We start from the raw sequence: 20,085 nt of genomic DNA, 5'->3' as shown, positions 1-20,085 counted from the left end.
TTACTGCTTTGGCATACTTAATTAATTGGAATCAGCGACATGTACCGTACATATCGTCTATTTCGGCAGATATCGGAAAGCCACAGCCACAGTAGTTGGCATTGGCGATTTGGCACGTGATGTCGTTTCGAAAAAGAATTGGCATGTAGTATATGAACAACGAATACATTGAAGGGCCTCCATCTGGTGATTTGACAAAGGCGTTCAAAAGGTCGTGTTATTTTGAATGACTGCACTGCATTCCTTAGTAAGAGTAACCACTTCTGGCTCGTTAATGTTTCGCTTCTTTGTGAGCAGCTATCTGGTGGTGAAAGTTCACCTGACTTCTTGACCTATCTGGCAATTTGGCATATATCGGAAAGCCACAAACACCGCCAATTTGGCACCTAATGTTCTTTCGGAAACGAATTGGCATGTATATCACCAATAAATACATTGTTGAGTTGTCCGGCTTGGAGCAAGTATAGTAAAGGACTGGATAGGTTGTACGCTGAGGTGGAGGGGGGGGGAAAGAGGAGAGAGAGAGGAGAAGCAGACAGTAAATTTATAGCCAGCTTAGATATAAGAACCGTGAAGCTTTGTGAGAGAGACAAGTGGACCATATATATTAATAATAAAGAGATAATTATTATATAGATGGGGTGGAAGGTGGGCTAGAAAAATTCATATAACCAGCAGTAGGCTGTATTATTAGCCTCACTCTTATCGCCCAAACTTCAATGCTTGAAGGGTCTTTTGTGCTTTGACAGAGGGCCTTCAAAATGTCGTACAACAAACTGTATCTGGTGGTGAAAGTTCACCTAACTTCTTGACCAACATGCCTGTCTTGTGCTAATTGGATTGTCGTTCTTCTTAGGGTTTTCTAGCCTTTTTGGCCAATTTATCGAGGCCTCGTTTAAATTTAGGGGCTAAAGTTTAGGGATGTCACATCAAGTGACATATTGGGATGTCACATGGGAGTGTTCGGATAGTAATAATAAAATAAATTACAGAAGTCCTTAGTACTCCGCGAGATGAATCTATTAAGCCTAATTAATTCATCATTAACACATGCTTACTGTAGCTTTACTCTAGCACCACATCGTCGAATCATGGACTAATTAGGCTTAAAAATTCATCTCGCAAATTAGTCGTAATATGTGCAATTAGTTATTTTTTAGTCTATATTTAATACTCCATGCATGTGTCCAAACATTGGATGGGATAGGGACTAAACTTTAGGGAGAGAAACTAAATAAGGCCTAAGTAGGGGAGTTGCCATTGGAGCCATGATACATAACTTTTACTATGTACTTAGATATACACTATGTCTAGATACATAATAAAAAAATATCTAAAAAAGCTAAAATATCTTATATTATGGAACAGAGAGAATAGAATCTAAGGGAGATATATAATCCAACCACCAGGTTTCATTTTGGGAATCCAATTATATCCACCTCATCCTACTATTTAGAAATAACAGGTGTCAAACACCTTCAACCATCTATAATTTGTGGTTTATCAGCCATGGTACAGTGTTTTTCTCTCACAACAAATCAGCGAATAATATTTTTCAGTCTGGCTTTTCAGCGAAACGAACGGGGCCATCATAGTTACTATCCAGAATCTATATTCTTGAATCACCTGTCTGAAGCTGTTGACAAGTTTATCATTGCTTGTTGAGCGTAGCAAACAGAGATCTGTGAGGCCCCTCGCACTCATTGTGTTGCTAATAATCGATACCTCAGTGTACGTATCCTAGCTGAGAATAATTTTCTTGACAATTAAATCTGAAAAATCGAAGCCAAGGCGTGTATTTCGCCGAAGCTCCTACATCTAAATATGAATAAGATGATCCTTCGTCATACGTAGTTCAGCTACAACGGTAGCGACATGAGGGACCATATGTTTCCATCGTTTGGTTATTCGCTATAGACCTCATCACCAGTTGAGGACTCAAGTGATGACTTGGGCTAACCTAAACCAACCATAAGTGGCCCGAGCAAAATTGATGTGCATATATATATAGACACACACACATACACACACACCTAAAAAGAGTAAGGCCACGTTTGTTTCACCGGAAACGAGCCCCAGGAAGAATTCCTAACCAGATTAGTAACTTTAATTTATATAAGCTTTCACTAGAGGAGTTGATTCCTGGCCTTGTAATGCCGTAAACCAACGGCCTAAGGGGGTTTCGTGCACAAACGGCTTGGTATGCGCGCTCCTGTGAGGCTGGGACCGAAGTCCCATCGGGCTGACCGGTGGACCCGTCAAGACTCAAAACTATGAACACTGAGCGGTTTCCTCTTCGAAAAGTAGCCAACACACTTAGACAAGGAGCGTGGCCAGGGCACTGCGAGCTGTCACGGCCGCCGAGCAATCTACTTCAAGCGAGCTCCCGCTTTCCATGACGCGCTTGTAACCGCACGCCGCTTGCTCGTTCCGGATGATTTCTGGATCAAACCGAGCTTCCTCCGGCCGCATACACATGGATTATACAGGGTAGCCAGGTAAAGATAAAAAGGCAAATATGGCAGACTACTTCATATAAAATATGTTCTAAATTTTAAATCCAATATCTTAATAGCAGTGGCGGACCCAAAGATTAGTTCAGGAAGGCCCATGACTACCCTGAATTCTGGTCCAAAAACTTTTTAGTAGTCAGCATTTTTTATCTTTTAGCCCATAAAAAAATCTGGCCCAAGAAAGAACTGAAAGAAGCCACATCCTTTCCCGAGCCCCCGAGGCCGCGAGTCTGCGACACTTGACCGTGAGGCGGACGGCGTCCCTGCGGACTCCACCAGCGTGAGCGCCGCCATCCCCGAGCACCGAGGTCGAGCTGCCCAAGCGCGGAGCGCAGCACACCGCCGGCCACCCGCCGCCCCGCCTGGCGGCTGGGCCTGGCGCTAGTCGCCGTTGCCGAGCCTATGCGTCACATCCGTTGGTGTGTCGAGGCGCCGAGCAGTGCGGGACCCGCCGCAGCGCGAGTCCACGGCAGAGCAGGAGCTGATCCTGCGGTCTAGGCAGCGGCGGTAAGATGGTGATGGTATCAGGCGGCGGGGGGGATGCGTGGGCGAAGGAGATGACCATCCGTCGCAGGATAGCCAGCATGTGCGCTCCACACCCTGATGCAATCTCTCTGTTCTTTGTAAGAAAAGGGATTCTTTTCTATCAAGCTGCTAACTACCATTATCTGTATGGATTTGGGCTCAGATTCAATAAGACGCCGGAACACTTCCCTACTCTGAAGGACTACAACGATTTGAACCTTTCAATTGTATTATCTCAATTTGGTTAATTTATAGCCAGTTTACCGAACTTTTTCTTTGAATTTTGTCGTGTTGCACATGAATTTTTTTACTAGGACTACCCTGATTTTAAATCCTGAATCCGCCGCTGCTTAATAGGTCAACTAGAAAAATATGTTTTGCATGGACACCAAGCTGTGGTCACCAATCCAGAAGATTTTCAAGCCTAAGATATGTATCCACTTCTTTGCGGCTGGCTTCCCACTTCTTACAATTGAGACGTGGAATTATCATGATATTATTTAATGGGAATCGTCTGCGCGGCAATGCTTGGCCCCGATCGCTCGCTTCTGCCAGTCAATCCCGCATGTGCAACATATGAATTTTCATTGGACTCTCCAGGTGGACCATGGCACACCAAATCATGGAAACATACCGACCCGATCCTCGAGCGCGGGAGCACATCCTTTAATGTTGCCCTCATCAAAGATCGCGTCTGCCATCCATGCACAACCTCATGGCAAAGTCCGCCGCCAGGAAACACCTGCCAACGGCATAAGATCTCACAACACCACAAGGCGCCGTACCACCGATGGCGTCCACACTTTACCCAAGCCAACAATGGTGCCCCGGCCACAGTCGCGCAGCCTACCAATGGCTGTGGTCTCTTGCTGAATGTTGGCAGTGCACGACGACAAAGGATGCGAGTGATGCGACAAGCGCCGGGGCATACAACAACAACATCCCGAGTGTCGACTCGGCAGTAGGACCATGTCGGTGCCCTGCTACTACTGCTTCATCCCTGGCCCTGGCTACTGCTGTTACTGACGCCCCAGAACTTGGAGAGGGCTAGTTTCTCGCCATGGAACTCAGATATAGCGAGGAAGACTATCGTGACAACACCTGCACCTTAGGCCCTACGAACAATGACAAAAAGAGAAGAAAAAAAAAGGTCCGAATGAATTTAAAAATAGTTTAGATTCCCAACGCGAAATTGTTTACTAGCTTTTTGTTATTTTGTGAGTATGATCAAATCAGCTTATAAAATTGTAAAATACATAATAATAAATCACACAAGTATTAAAAAAATGAAACCAATTTTGTTAGGTTTATAGAAACTAGGTCTACACGATATAGGTCACAAAAATCATGAAATGGGCTTTATATTTTCTATGTAATTAGATTTGTATATTTCTTAATATTTTCGTCTAATCCTCAAGCCACGTGTGTCATCATATATGTGGATATAAACTTATTACCCTGTGCAACGGACGGGCATATATCTAGTTACATATACAAATTGCCAATGGATCGGAGAAGATCTAACACAAAGATAGCATCTTTGTGGCTGTACTCCATCCGTTTGAAGCTATATGAGCAATAAATATAATATATTTCATTAGATTGAGATATACAGAGAGGATATGTTATGACAGAGAGGCCCCCGTAGAGGATATGTTCGGTCTGTTTGCTGGTTGGTTATTGAACTGATAAGCCCGGCTGGTGCTGGTTTGTTGTGAGAGAAAAAAAAATAATGTTGGCTGGCTGATAAGCCCTGACTAAAACCAACAAACGAACAGGCTGGTTATGAACTCGTTCTGTTAAAAGAGGCCCCCATGTCACTCCCCATATGGGCTACATGGGCGGCGACTAATCCTAGCCACTGCCACTCCATCCTCCTCCTTCCTCCATCTTGCCGCCACCTGAGTGGGCCATTGGAAGCTGCTCGGTGGGGCATTGCACGAAGAGTCCTATGCGGCACCGTCGTATAAATTTGAGCATACATTCACTCTCTATGAACGATATACGCACGCCCTACCCTACGAGTATCTTCGAGGAATTGAGTAGACCGATCAATCTCGAGATTGAACAAGAAGTACACGTAAACCCACCAACATTTCGTGTCTTAACAAGTAATGAACAAATCATTTTGGTGGACGATCGGGAGCAACAAGCCTTCCAAATCCTGAAGAACTGCACATTTCTACACACCCGAGTATACGATCATGACTTCCTCAACCGCACAGGTATGATTACTGAATTTCAAAATATTTCCCGTACTACTGGTTGGGAAAATTTTTGACGTATCATTGAAGAAGGGTCTAGACAACTCATCATAGAATTTTTTTGCACCCGTACAACAACTGCAAATCATGTTACTTTTAGACTCTTTGGTGAGCAATAAACGTTCCCATGGAAACAATTTAGTGCTTTGTTTGCTTTAATAAAGGTTGCATTAATCCTGATTTAGACAAAGCTGTTGAAGGTTTTGATAAAGTTGATTTCTGGAAACAAATTAAGAACTCTGATGATTCTAGACTTCCAAGAACTAATGACATTCATAACTCGGAGTCTAAAAGTAACATGATTTGTAGTTGTTGTAAGCGTGCACAAAAATTCAAAGGTGAGTTGTCTAGACCCTTCTTCAATGATACATCAAAAATTTTCCCAACTGGTAGTGCGGAAAATATTTTGAAATTCAGTAATCATACCTGTGTGGTTGAGGAAGTCATGATCGTACACTCGGATGTGTAGAAATGTGTGGTCCTTCAGGATTTGAAAGGCTTGTTGCTCCCGATCGTCCATCAAAATGATTTGTTCATCACTTGTCAAGACACGAAGTTCCACTTGTTGGCCTCCACTTCCTTGGCTCATGGCATTGTTGTCGCGATTGCTTTGATTTCTTGACGAAGAGTGGCTATCCGATGGGAATCGGATATGATTATTAACTCGGTTGCTACTTCCTATGCCAAGGAAACCTTTGAGACCTTTCTTCATGATTCATGAAAACCAATGACAATCTCAAGAGGAGGGGTTATGGGTTAGCGAAAACAAAGCACGTCCTTGATTTATAGATCACCACAACATTGCCCTTCTTCTCCTGGTAGGATGGTTTGCTTGGTGATTAGGCAAATTGGCTTTCGGTGGTGGAGTACGAAGGAGAAGAGGTGTGTGGATATTAGCAAAGGCTTGTAAATTCTTATATGAAGAGAGAGTGCACACCCCAAGGCCATAAATGGAGCCAGGAAGGTGCAAAGTGCCAAGGACGTATGCATGGCTCTAGGATAAAGATGGCAACGGGGCCCCGATACCCGACGGGTATTTGATCTATTAGGGGACGGGGATGGAATCATATCTTTACCCGCGGGTATCTAAATGGGCAAGAATCCATCCCTGACGGGTATAGCGGATACGGGAACGTTCCCTGTTTACCCGTCCCCGTTACCCATTGGGGAACCCGACTATTTAAGCTGTCATGCGAGTATTAGGCCCAAAAAAGCTCAACATATGTATTTTGGTCCAAATCTGAACAATCATATATATATAATTTGTGTGTTCTAGGAACCCTAGTTCAATTTTTCCTCACCATCTCCGCCAGCAGCACAAGCACGCTTGCCTCACGAGCGCTCGTGCTCCTCGCTTCCTCAGTTCAGTCTCTCTGCCACCTTTGCTCGTCCTCCTCGCAACCTCGCTCCTTCTCCTCGACATCTCCGAGACTCCGACACTTATACCCGGGGTGAAGAAGAAACGTCTCCGATTGCAAAGCTGCGATCCCAAGTGCCCTTGTTTATCGGGTATGCAGTACCCGTCGGGTATCTATTACCCAACCGGTGCCCGACGGGTACGGGGATGAGCAAGAATCTATACCAGAGACAGTTAATGGGATAGGGACGGGATGAATTCTCTATAGCGGGAAAGAGAACGTTCCGGTGATACCCAACGGGTACATCCCGTTGCCATCCTTACTCCAGGAGAATCAAAAGAAGAAATGTGAAGGGATTGATTGAAAACTTTAGAGATGTTGGAGGAAAGGCCAAGGTGAGTGGGAGGCAAGGATGAAAGGTGGAATCACATCATCAGCTTTTGCATTTTTTCAACACATGCAAGGTAGGAGTGATTGGAGGTGATAGGAGCAGAGAGAGAGAGAGAGAGAGAGAGAGAGAGAGAGAGAGAGAGAGAGAGAGAGAGAGGGGTCAGGCGACCCACCTAATCCCTCTCTTGATGAATGTCGACATTTTAAGCAATGTACTAAGTATATTTGAGTAAGAAAATGATGGTGCTTAGAAGAAAATAATAGGGATTATGTGCATACCTTTGCATTACTCACCTTGGATTCCTTTCATGCAGCTCCATGCTCCCGTGAATGCCGGGGTCAGTGTCCTCCATGAATGATGGCAGTGCAAGGTTGTATAATTATTTCAGTCCACTGGTAATCATGATAAAAGTTTGGCAGTGTACGATATATTTTCTTATTCTCGTTGCAATGCAGGAACGTAATTCTAGTTTAATAATATTATTAGGGAAGATTACATAAAATACCTGACGAACAAATATATTGCGAAAGAGGGGAAGTACGTACAGGGCCAACATGTGGCATAAATCCAACATTTACATACATTATTTCTGGTTCCTGAATCCTGAACATTTGCATACTGCATACAGCACCGTGTCCTTGTGCACATATACGTAACTGGAGTACTGGACCAACGCCCGGTGCTACACGCAACAGGACCACCGCACCCAGCGTCTGCACAGACACAATCACACATATAAACGAAGCTGCCATGGTGAAACCTCCGACTCACTCTCACACCCTCGGCCCTCCCCTTGTAACGCATCAACAGACCCCCGTCTTCTTCTTGTTCACAGCGTTCCTCCACCGCGCGGCGACCTCCCCCTCGATCTCCAGCACGCTCTTCTTGGCCACGACGCCGTCGTCGTCTGACTGCGCGGCGGCGGCGGTGGCGGTGGCGGTGGAGACCCAGGTCACGGCGTGGGTGGCGCGCGCGTCCAGCTCGTGCAGGATCTTCCGGATGTCCGAGGCGAGCCGCTCGGAGAAGCTCCGGCTGAAGTCCTCCCTGATGACGACGCGGAGCACCGCCACGTGCTCCGCGTCCGCCGGCATCGTGTACGCCGGCACGATCCAGCTGAACCGCCGCAGGTTCTCGGAGATGTCAAACACGCTGAACCGGCTGCTGTCCTTGAGCGAGAAGGCCACCAGCGGCACGCCGGTGTCCTTGGACAGGATGTCGAACCGCCCGGTCGCTGCGATGCCTTCTCGCAGTATCGCGGCATTCTCCTGGCAGTTCTCCATGATGTTTTTGTACCCCTACATCAGAAAAGTGGCACCAAAATAATAGAGCAGATTGCAGGTTGTAACAACGGCACAAGGGAAAACTGAAAGAAAAATTATATGCTCTGAAGAAGAATGTATCAGACAGCATCTTTTTGTTCCCTGTACATACGTCAAACTGTTTGATCAAGAGGAGAATAGCAGTACCTCGAAGCCTAGGCGAATGAGCTGATAGTATTGCGCAATGATCTGACTGGAACCTGAAGAAAATTGCCAAGCACTCAATTCCCTGCAACATGAGGAAGACCTAAAAAATGACACGAACCTGAAAAGAAAGAATGGAAGATACCTTTGGAGAAGTTGAGCGTGAATGTAGGCTGGTCAGTCCCTAGGTAGTTTATATGGAAAATGAGCTCTTCTGGCAAATCCTCCTTGCTCCGCCAAATGACCCAACCAACACCAGCATAGACAAGGCCATACTTGTGCCCACTGACATTGATGCTCTTCACCAAAGGTAGCCTGAAGTCCCATTCAAGTTCAGGGTAGAGGAAAGGTGCTATGAATCCTCCACTCGCAGCATCAACATGAATAGGCACATCCCACCTTCATTGCACGCATAAGAGAGTAAGCATCTTGACAGAAACTAGAGCAGAGTATGTTGTGTTAGTCTGCTTAGCTTTAAAGGTTTGGTCATATCCATAAGAAAGATAGCGAAGCCCATTCTTTTGGATGGTTTCAGGAAAATGCAACCTATAATTGCTTGGAGTGACATGGCACTGATGGCAATAATGTTCATTTATCATTCACCTAAGGTTCAATTTTTGCAAATAAGTTTTGACTCAGTCCATTTGTTATTACCCAAATAATGCAAGAAGGGTTCATTCTTGGAAATAAGTTTGCAACATTTCTTTCAAGGAATCATTTTAACAAAGGTTTTATCTAAAATTTGGAACGATGGTTGACAGTCACTTTGAACCGAAAACATACATTGCCTCAATACTACTGAACCGATGGACTGTTATGGTTGCATTCAGAAGATAATACCCTGGAATCCCAGGCATCGAAAAAACAAATGCTTACCCTGTTTCCTTGTTCTTTTTTGTAAGAAGGTCGTTCAATAGTTTGACGTCTTCAAACTCTCCATTGAGAGTTGATCCCAAGATTGCCGCAACACAAATAGTGTTCTCATCCACCATCTCAACAGCCTTGACAGGGTCCATGACATAATATCCTTCTGATAACTTAACTTCCTTTAGTTCTACTTCAAAATACCTTGCAAACTTCTCCCAGCAAACCTAGGACATTAGAAATCGCCAAAGGCATATTTCAGACACTTATGGTGGTTGCAATCTGATCACCTTGTCCGGCAGTTTTACACAAACAAAATACCTGAACATTAGCACCAGTGACAATGTTGGGTTTGTCACATGGTTTCCCCTGTTCCTTCCTCTTGTTTTGCCATTTCCTCTTGAATGCTAGACCTGCAAGCATGATCGCTTCTGAGGATCCCACTGTTCCGACTCCAACAGCCGTCTCATCCTCCTTAATCGGTGCATTGAACAAGTGAGCTATCATATTTACACAGCGGTTCTGCAGAAATAGCAACAGGCAGTAAGCAGATGCACAATAGCAACCAACAGAGCAGAACTGTACAAACAAGTCCTAGTTTTTTTTTTTTTTGTGAATATGAACTACTCCTAGTTAGGTTCTACAAATGACCAAAGTCGTAGTATCAGTAACCAGGTAAAAGCTGCCGGCGCAACACTACTTAGTGTTTGCCGGACAAGTTAATCACACCTACAAACCATTTGTTATAGCTTCGCCACTACGCATCGTCCATCCGACTGAACCGAACTACTATGTGCTACAAGTAATTGGTTTGCCTGTCGCTGAAACCAACCAGTTTGCCAGTTAACTGGACATTAATAGTGCAACAAATACTGATTTCAGGGAGGTCATTCAGACAGTAATCAAAATATAGTCAGTGAACCAAACCAAATTCAGCAAAAAGTTAAAAGACCTGCGCAAACAGTGGCGAAGGGAGGGGGGCTGAGGGGGCCTGGCACCCCCAACAGTCCGGTGCCCCCACAGTACTTCCCCATAATTAGGTAGTTGATTCTCTAATTAGCTAGTTAATAATATTAAATTAGTGCTTCTCATTCCTTTTGTTGTTGTTATTGCTGTGATTCTATTATTATGTACCCAATATTCTGGTTAAGTCCCTACAATACTACCCTAATTATCTAATTAACAATGTATTTAGTGCTTGCTTGTTGGTTCTCCCTCCATATTTATCTTCAACATCATCTATATTATTTTGAATTAGTCTTCCTGGTATCTTTTCATCTCCTTTGTTTTTGTTATCATCTAGATTTTTTCTGGCCTAAGAATTGGATTAATCGAGTGGGAGTTTAGAGGCCTAGGGCCGATTAAGTTTTGTTCCATTTTTCTTCGTACTCCTATGTCAATGTTTTTTTTAGTTTTTTTATCCTTTTCTTTGTATTGTAAAATAACATTTATTTGGTTATTATGTATGCCATTACTGTATATGAATTTATCGTGTATGATGGTTGCCGGTTTAAAGGGCCCCCTGGCCCCCTATGTCTAAATCCTGGCTCTGCCCCTAAGCGCAAAGTTTGAGTTGAAAGAGCATATCTTTATCATGTGAGTCAATAATAACTGTCTACTTATTTAGGGCCCGTTTGGTAGAGCTCCGGCTCCAGCCAAAACAGCTTCAGTTGTAGCTTTATCAGGGGAGCAGATTCACTTGAGGAGCTGAAACAGTTTTTTTTGACCGTTTGGCAAAACAGCTTCTCTCCTGGGTTAGAAAGGGTAAAATCTCCATAATACCCTTATTTATTTTCTTTTTCTTTTTTCTCTCTTTTCTCTTTCCTTTTCTTTCTCTGTCTTATCTTCTCCAATCTCCACCGCACATTTTCTTTCTCTGCCTTCTCCACCGCACATTCTTCTCCATCAGATGGACGCGCCCGCATGGCCGCAGCTTGACGCGATGACACCCCCGCGATCCGATGCCTCAACGCACTGCGCAGCCATGGCGCCCCTGCGCACGTGCCCTGCGCTCCAACGAGCGCGCCGCCTCCACCACTCTCCGCGCGGCCGCGCCGTCGTCCCTCCCCACGCCGGCCTTGCCTTCCCACGGGGCAGACTTGACCATGGGCGTGATGGGGTCTACCAGATCGAGACGGAGCTGGGAGAAGCAGGTATTTTTGGCTCCTCTTCTCTCTCCTAGCTCGTCTCAGCGGAAATCGCGGAGCTTCTTCCCAGGAGCTGAACGGTGCGGAGGCGTTTGGTTGACGGAGCTGTAAAACAGCTCCTGAAGCCATTCTTGAGCCGTGCCAAACGGCCCCTTATTCAAACAGGAAATAAATATGGGACTATCGAGTTTTTTGCCTCTTCAGATCAGATCCATGTTTATCAGGTATTCAGGATATCAGGTCATACAAACATACGGAAAAACTTGAAACTTTTGGCATGCTGACACTCAAGTTTTAGAAAAATACGCCTTATGTTTCGTAGAAAAAATAGCATACTTATCCAAACTCATGTATTTTCCAGTCCAAACCCCAAAATGTCTGGGGACATGGGATGGTCAGACCCTTCCGTTCTTGGCAGTTACTGTACTGGGCACTTCTGACTTTTGAGGCTCCATTTCGACATACGCATGACTTCATATGGAAACAGGATGGACGCGGACGCAAAAGTCGAATTTAGCAAGGACAGACAGAGCAACATGGCAAGTGCTGAACCTGACCCTTCGTTGTTGGTGGTGCATGGTAATAGTACCTGGAGCTCGGTGGTGACGGGGTACTCGTCCATGTCGACGTAGTTCTTGTTGAGGGAGTCCATGAAGAGCTTGTCGCACTCGGGCTCCATCCACGTGGTGACGAAGGACGCCAGGTTCAGCCGCGGGTTGCCGTCCAGCATCAGCTCGTCGTTGATGATCTGGTACGCCGCCTCCCGCGGGATCGACCGCTCCGGCATCCGGTACCTGCAAGCAAGCAAGCACCGGATCAGCACAAGCAGAGGCAGCGAACCGTCGCCGCCCGGATCTGGTCGGCACGTCACCGCGGCAAGCGCTCGCGCACGTAGCGCGAGGCGAAGGTGCAGGCCACCGTGTCGTCGTCCCGGCTGGAGCTCGCGTGCGAGAGCACCATGGCTGCCCGCTGTGGCTGTGCCCTGCTGCACTGTTCTGGGATTCGTTCTCGCCCTTCGGTGGTGGTGGTTTGTGTTGTGAGTGCTACTGGACTACTGGTATGGTGCTGCTAAAATGGCTCTGTTATAATGGCAGCCTTTACACACCTTGCCTTTACAGTACTATCAATAATGGAGGCCGTGGTGTGTCTCCTGGCCAACCAGCGGCCTCCGCGCGGCCGCGGCGGGCTGAAACGGAACTGCCACTGCAGAAAGAAACTGACCGTGGGAGTGGGTCGCGGACGTAGCGGGACGCGAAGGAGGTGGAGCTCACCGGCTCGGCGCCCGTGCCGGGCCCCGTCGCGGCCACGCTAACCACCATCGTTTTCGCTCCCGATCGACTCCGCTCTCCGCGATCGGGCGGACAGCGACCGACGGCCCCGATGGATCGAGAGCGAGCGCGCGCTGGGAAGGGGAATCGATTCGCTGAGCGGAAGGCTAGTGCGTGCCTGCGTGGGAACGGTGCGGCGTTGTCGCTGGAGCCTGGCCCGGCGCGACGGGGACGTTGGGGTGTTTTGGAGGCGGGTCGGGCGCCAGCCGCCAGCCGCCAGCTCGGGGTGCCGCGCGGCCATTTGTTTAGTGGCCGCGTCGCACACGTACGCGTGTGGCCCGGCGCACGCGTCCGCTCGGCGAGAGGTACGCGTGGTGGCGCGCTGCAGACGGCCGGTGCCCGGTGGATCGATCACCCGCGCGCCCGATCACTCTCGCTGGCTCGCTTCGTCACGGCTGCTGCCTGCGTGTCGTCGGATCGTGGGCGCGAGAACCAGACGACTCCGGTGCGCCGTGCGCCCATACTGTCAAAGTGTCAAAAGTGTGCGTGGACTCTTTGCGAACCATGAGCGAGGATGGGGGCTCTGGCCTCTGGAGTCTGGACTGGAGTGTTCTTGGCGAATCATGTACGCTGTGATTGTATGCTTTCCGCGGTGCAGCGAATCCCACAATAGCTGGGACCCACATATTGATATTACTGTAAATAATCTGCACAATATTGCTGCCTGCTATAACCAGTTATTCCCACCTAATTTCAGTCAATTTCGCAAAAAAAATTTAAGATGTCAACATGAGGTTTCAATTTTAGGGTCCAACTTTTGATGTGGGGCCTACATATATATTTGGCAACATTAATCTGCATAAATGTGTTGCCTGCTGTGGGGGTATTAACCCCTATACCCTTACGGCTAAGCTTGGGCTGGCCCGGATCGATGGGTTCAGTCCACCCGAAAAACGACGTGCGGCTCGGTCCACCTGATCGGAGTCCCGCACAAGGAATCAAGATGGATTTGGCGACCAAGCAGGATCCTGGTCGATTAGAATAGGAATCCTTGTCCGGCCACATATGGCAATTGTAACTGACTAGGATTAGTTTCCAGATCTGTAACCCTGCCCCCCGGACTATATAAGGCGGGCAGGGGACCCCTCTAAAAATCATCTCTCATTGACATACAGCAATACAAATCAGACGCAGGACGTAGGTATTACGCCTTCTTGGCGGCCGAACCTGGATAAAACCTCGTGTCTGTCTTGCGTCACCGTCTTGTTTGGGACTTGCGCATCTGTCTGCCGATAATCTACTACCTTGGGCATACCCCTAGGTAGACTGCCGACCATATTTCGTCGACAGTGGCGCGCCAGGTAGGGGGTGTGCGTACTGCTCTCCAAGCAAACAAGATGGTCATCATCTCCGGCTCCATGGCTACGCCCAACGGCCTCACGTTCACCGTCGGCCAGATCACCTGGACCACCGGCCCCGACGTTTCCATCGCCATGACCGCGGAGGAGGCGTGGATTCAACCCGCGCCGACGACTACTTCACCTGCATCGGCTACGGCTCCGACCACGGTGGACACGGCTCCGACCACGACTAACGTGGCTCCGACCACGATGGATCTGGCTCCGACCACGGTACATCTGGCTCCGACCACGATTACAGCCACGCCGACAACCCGTCGTCCGCTTCCCCGCTACAAAGGAAAGCAGATCGACGACACCGACTTGCTCGACTCCATCGATCGGGTCGGCATCAAACTCGCTGAAACCCTAGCTCTGGTAAGTACGATTCAAAGTCAACCTAATGAGCAGGTAACATCTCCCCGCAACAGATCTATCCGACCAGCTCGGACCAGTCGTCCTGCACGACTTGGAACAGATCTTGTGGTCGTATCTACCCCTGAGGGGCGCTCCGCTCGTCGCCAGCCAGCCTTCGCGACGGGTCTCCGACTCTGCGAGTACGAGGTCCCGAAGGAGAACCACCAGGTCCAGCCCTACGGCCTGCGAAACGCTGCCTCCAGCTACGCGTACAACCTACGACGCCGCTCGGATCTGTGTCCTATACACCGATCTCGGCCGAAGCCATGCAACATCGTCAACATGGTCCGGATCGAAGATTATCAAGAAGGATCCGTCCACACAGTCCGAGAGGGTGATTCCAGCTCCTCATCCGGCATTGCTTCCAACGCATCGGTCCACACCGAGCTTCAGCGTCACGAAGATGAAGGCGTCAAATACGATCTGGATCTACCAGACCACGCCCCGGGTTTCCCCCAATTTCCGTCTTTCCCGCTAAGACGAGGGGATTTAATCCATGTTGTCAGCAACGACGAGCCGCCAGCGGTTGGCGAAACAGAACAAGAAAAGACTGCACGCGAAGCACGCAATATTGACCGGTTTAATCGCCGGCAAACCGAAGCTGGAGCAGACCAGGAGGCACGACGCATAAGGGTCCAGCCACGTGACCTCAACAATGCTTTCGACAGGGTGGGGGACAAACAAGTCTTCAAGACCCCAAGCGCCAACGTAGCCGTCGCTATGGCGACAATGCAGCGGCTGCCCAACACTCCCGAGACTCAAGTAATCCGTGATGACATACAAGCTTATCTGACGGCTGCTATGGCTCAGACCGCAGAGATGAACCAAGCCCGGGCTCCATCCGTTTCTGTCGAATCAAGCCACAGCCGCCAATACTCAAGTCGCTCACAGCCACTCAACCAACGTGGCTCGCGCAATAACGACCCATCAGACAACCGTCAAGGCGGAAACGGTGGTCGTGATGGTGGTCGGGACGACAACCGCCGCCGGGAGGATAACCGCCACGACGTTCGAGGCGACAACCGCCGAGATAACCGCGACAATCGCCGTGATAACCACGGTCGCAGGGCCAACCCAGATGGCAATCGAGATCGCCGCGATGGCAATAACGATCTCCGCCATCACCTCGGTGGACGTGATCTACGTGCTCGCATCAACCAGAGAGCCGACGATCGTGCATCCCATGAAAGCTATCGCCGTATGGAGTATGACACCGCCCACGGTCCGCCGGGCCTGAAGCAGTTCACTCCACACCTGCGCCAAGTCATATGGCCCAAGAATTTCAAGCTCGAGAAGCTTCAGAAGTACGACGGCAAGGAAAACCCCGAATTATGGGTCATGCTCTACGAAACTGCGTGCCGCTCAGCCATGGCCGACGAGCACGTCATGTCTAACTACTTCCCAGTCGCTGTTGGTCATGCAGGTCACCAATGGCTGGTTAGCTTGCCAGCGAACTATTTTGACTCTTGGCAGGAGCTCAGGCAGGCCTTCATCGACAACTTCATCGCTACTTGTGAACAACCCGGCAACAAGTACGATCTGCAGCGGATCCGAGATCGAAAGGATGAACCACTGCGCGAGTACGTTCGGCGTTTCTCGGAGATGCGCATCAAGGTCCCATCAATATCCGACAACGAAGCAATCGAGGCTTTCGTCACCGGCCTCCGTTTCCACGACGCCCTAAGAGACAAGCTCCTCCGGAAGAGACCCGATTCGGTCACAGCGCTTTTGGCCACCGCTAAGAAATATGCGGACGCTGACGACGCTAAAAAGATAATCGTTGAAGAAGCAGCAAGGGTTCCACGCTCCGACCACCCTCCACACCACGACGATTACCGCAGTAATCGTGGTCGGAACGACAATTTTGACCGCCGCAACCAGCGCAACGACTCCCGCGACCACCGTGATCAACGTAATCAGCGGCGCAACCGCCGTAGCGATTACAGAAACAAGCGCGCTCGGGAAGACGACGGCGAGGTCAATACCGTGAAAAAGGGCGGCGGACGTCGTAACTACGAGGACGACTACGCCAAAGCATTGAAGGGGCCCTGCCAGCTCCATCCTAAGTCGAACCACACCATGGAGAATTGCCGCGTCCTCAAGACTATCTACACACGTCAACAGGCTCCGGATACGTCCGACAAGCCTAACGACGCGGGGGAACAGCGCAACGAGGACAACGACGACGACGATGCAGACCCTCGTCACAAATACGTCAAGCCGACTGATCGCGTACACACCATCATCGGCGGCAAGGTGTCCATCGAAACCAAACGAGAACGCAAGCTGCTCGCCCGCGCTTGCATGAACGTGGCAAACACCGACAACCTTCTCACCGATCCACGGCTTCCTCCGTGGTCTCACCGTGAAATCTACTTCAGCAGGAAGGACCAATGGGCCGCCATACCCGAGCCAGGGCGTTTTCCCCTGGTCCTCGATCCTTGTATCAACAAGGTTCAATTCGACAGGGTACTGATTGACGGCGGCAGCTCCATTGATATACTGTTCAAGAACAGCCTGCCCGCTCTGAAAATAGCCCAGGCAGACCTGAAGCCGTACGAGGCACAGTTCTGGGGCGTTCTCCCCGGACAGAGCTCCACACCTCTCGGGCAGATCACGCTACCTGTGCAGTTTGGGACTCCGGACCACTTCCGCACCGACTACGTCAACTTCGTGGTCGCTGACTTCGACGGCACCTACCATGCTATTCTTGGTCGACCGTCGCTCACCAAGTTCATGGCCATACCTCATTACAGGTATCTGGTGCTCAAGATGCCTACTGAGAAAGGAGTTTTAACCCTCAGGGGCAACGTATACGCAGCTTATACCTGCGAGGACGACAGCTTCAAAATCGCAGAGGCCCACGACCTCTCTATTCGCATGGCCGAGACCATGCTCGACGCTAAGAAGACCCCGGCCGACCACCTGGAGATCCCAGAGCTCGAGGCTCCGCGCAAGAACATCAGATCCAAGGAGCACAAGACGATCCAGCTGGTCGAAGGCGATCCCAGCAAAACGGCCCTTATCGGGGCCGACCTGGATCCCAAATAGGAAGACGTGCTCGTCAGGTTCTTGAGGGGCAACGTGGGTGTGTTTGCATGGAAACCTTCCGACATGCCCGGTGTACCTCGGGACTTGATCGAGCACTCCTTAAATGTCAACAGCAAGGCCAAACCAATCAAGCAGAAGCTACGACGGTTCGCTCACGACAAAAAGGAGGCGATTAGGGTAGAAGTTACGCGGCTTTTGGCAGCCGGATTTATCAAAGAAGTGTATCATCCGGAATGGTTAGCCAACCCGGTTCTTGTACGCAAAAAGAATAATGAATGGAGAATGTGCGTTGATTACACTGATCTCAACAAACACTGCCCTAAGGACCCCTTTGGTTTACCTCGCATAGACGAGGTCGTAGATTCAACCGCCGGTTGCGAGCTGCTTTCCTTTCTCGATTGCTACTCTGGTTATCACCAGATCGCTCTCAAAAAAGACGACCAGATCAAGACATCTTTCATCACGCCTTTCGGCGCCTACTGCTACACGACTATGTCGTTCGGGCTCAAAAACGCCGGTGCTACCTACCAACGCGCTGTACAGGCCTGCCTCAACGACGAGATAAAAGACGGCCTCGTCGAGGCTTATGTCGACGACGTAGTTGTCAAAACCAAGGAAGCTCATACCCTTGTTGACAATCTAGAACGCACCTTCGCAGCCCTTAATACGTTCCAATGGAAATTAAACCCAAAGAAGTGCATCTTTGGTGTCCCTTCTGGCATATTGCTCGGCAACGTCGTCAGTTACGACGGCATACGCCCTAACCCGGAGAAAGTCAAAGCTGTCTTAGACATGAAGCCCCCGAGAAAGGTGAAGGATGTCCAGAAGCTTACCGGCTGCATGGCTGCTCTAAGCCGTTTCATATCAAGGTTAGGAGAAAAAGGACTACCGTTCTTCAAACTGCTCAAAGCGTCCGAGAAGTTTGAGTGGTCGGAGGAAGCAGACGCTGCCTTCACGCAGCTGAAGCAATACCTCACGTCACCTCCGGTACTTACTGCTCCCAGAGAAGACGAAACTCTCCTACTTTACATTGCGGCAACCGATCGGGTGGTTTCCACTACACTGGTGGTCGAGCGCGACGAGCCGGGTCACGCCTACAAGGTACAGCGGCCAATTTATTTCATTAGTGAGGTACTCAACGAATCCAAAACCAGGTACCCACAGATTCAGAAACTGCTCTACGCCATACTGATAACATCCCGAAAGTTGAGACATTACTTCGACGGATATCGTGTGGTAGTCATGACCGAGTATCCTTTGGGGGACATCATTCGCAATAAGGACGCGAACGGGCGCATCGTCAAATGGGCAATGGAGCTATGCCCCCTTTCCTTGGAATTTGCAAGCCGTACTACAATCAAGTCTCAGGCACTCGTCGATTTCATCGTCGAGTGGACAGACTTAAGCACGCCTGCCTCTCCGGGATCCGACGAATATTGGACGATGTACTTCGATGGTTCTCTCAACATTGACGGTGCGGGAGCAGGAGTTCTTTTCGTGTCACCATCCAAGGAGCAGCTCCGGTACGTCCTCAGGATTTATTTCCCAGCATCTAATAATGCCGCCGAGTATGAAGCATGCCTGCATGGTCTACGCATCGCGATTGAGCTTGGGGTTAAACGTCTCTATGTCTACGGAGATTCGGCTCTGGTCATCAACCAGCTCAACAAGGACTGGGACACAACCAGTGAAAAGATGGACGCATATTGCAAATCAATAAGAAAGCTGGAAGGCAGGTTCTATGGCATCGAGTACATACACGTGGTCCGGGACAAGAACCAAGCAGCGGATGCGTTGTCAAAGTTAGGATCATCCCGAGCCAAAATCCCACATGGCGTATTCGTCCAGGACCTGCTCACGCCTTCCATTGAAGACGAAGATTCAACGACCAACAAAATTTCAGACCAGCAATTAGTGGCTACGGTTCCGGCGCCGAGCACAGCCAAGCCGCTTCCGACCACTCATGAGCCGGACTGGAGAACACCTTTCATCAAGTACTTGACAGATGGTAGCGGTTATATCGATCGAACAGAAAATGAGCGACTGATGCGTCGTAGTAAGCAGTATCTGCTCGCCGATGGCAAGTTATGGCGCAAAAACGCTAAGGAGGAAATCTTGATGAAGTGTATAACCCAGGAGGAAGGCGAGCATCTCCTAGACCAAATCCACTCTGGCTCCTGCGGCAACCACGCGGCCTCAAGAACACTGGTCGGTAAGGCTTTCCGAGCAGGGTTCTATTGGCCGTCAGCAGTGGCCGACGCAGAGAAGCTAGTCCGCCGCTGTGAGGGTTGTCAGTTCTTCTCCAAGAGAATCCATGTACCAGCACATGAGATCCAGACGATTCCAGCCTCTTGGCCCTTCGCCTGCTGGGGACTGGACATGATTGGGCCTTTCAAACCAGCTCCTGGGAAATTTACATGTGTCTTC

At 49.2% G+C, this 20,085-nt stretch overlaps 1 protein-coding gene across 1 annotated transcript; it reads right to left on the bottom strand.

Moving 5' to 3' along the window:
• Window positions 1-7,608: 7,608 nt before the first annotated feature.
• On the bottom strand, window positions 7,609-12,694 carry LOC136477098 (glutamate decarboxylase-like). Its single transcript, XM_066475120.1, has 7 exons — window positions 12,397-12,694; window positions 12,115-12,319; window positions 9,700-9,900; window positions 9,391-9,605; window positions 8,660-8,913; window positions 8,518-8,570; window positions 7,609-8,346 (listed from the first exon to the last, which is right to left on the bottom strand). Exons 1-7 carry the CDS (start codon window positions 12,483-12,485, stop codon window positions 7,855-7,857), a joined length of 1,509 nt encoding a protein of 502 aa, XP_066331217.1. The 5' UTR covers window positions 12,486-12,694; the 3' UTR covers window positions 7,609-7,854.
• Between the last annotated feature and the right edge of the window lie 7,391 nt (window positions 12,695-20,085).

The sequence above is a fragment of the Miscanthus floridulus genome, chromosome 8 (genome assembly GCF_019320115.1).
Source record: "Miscanthus floridulus cultivar M001 chromosome 8, ASM1932011v1, whole genome shotgun sequence".
Lineage (NCBI taxonomy): Eukaryota > Viridiplantae > Streptophyta > Magnoliopsida > Poales > Poaceae > Miscanthus > Miscanthus floridulus.
Note: the sequence above shows the minus strand (reverse complement) of the source record. Positions and strands in the feature narration are given on the sequence as shown.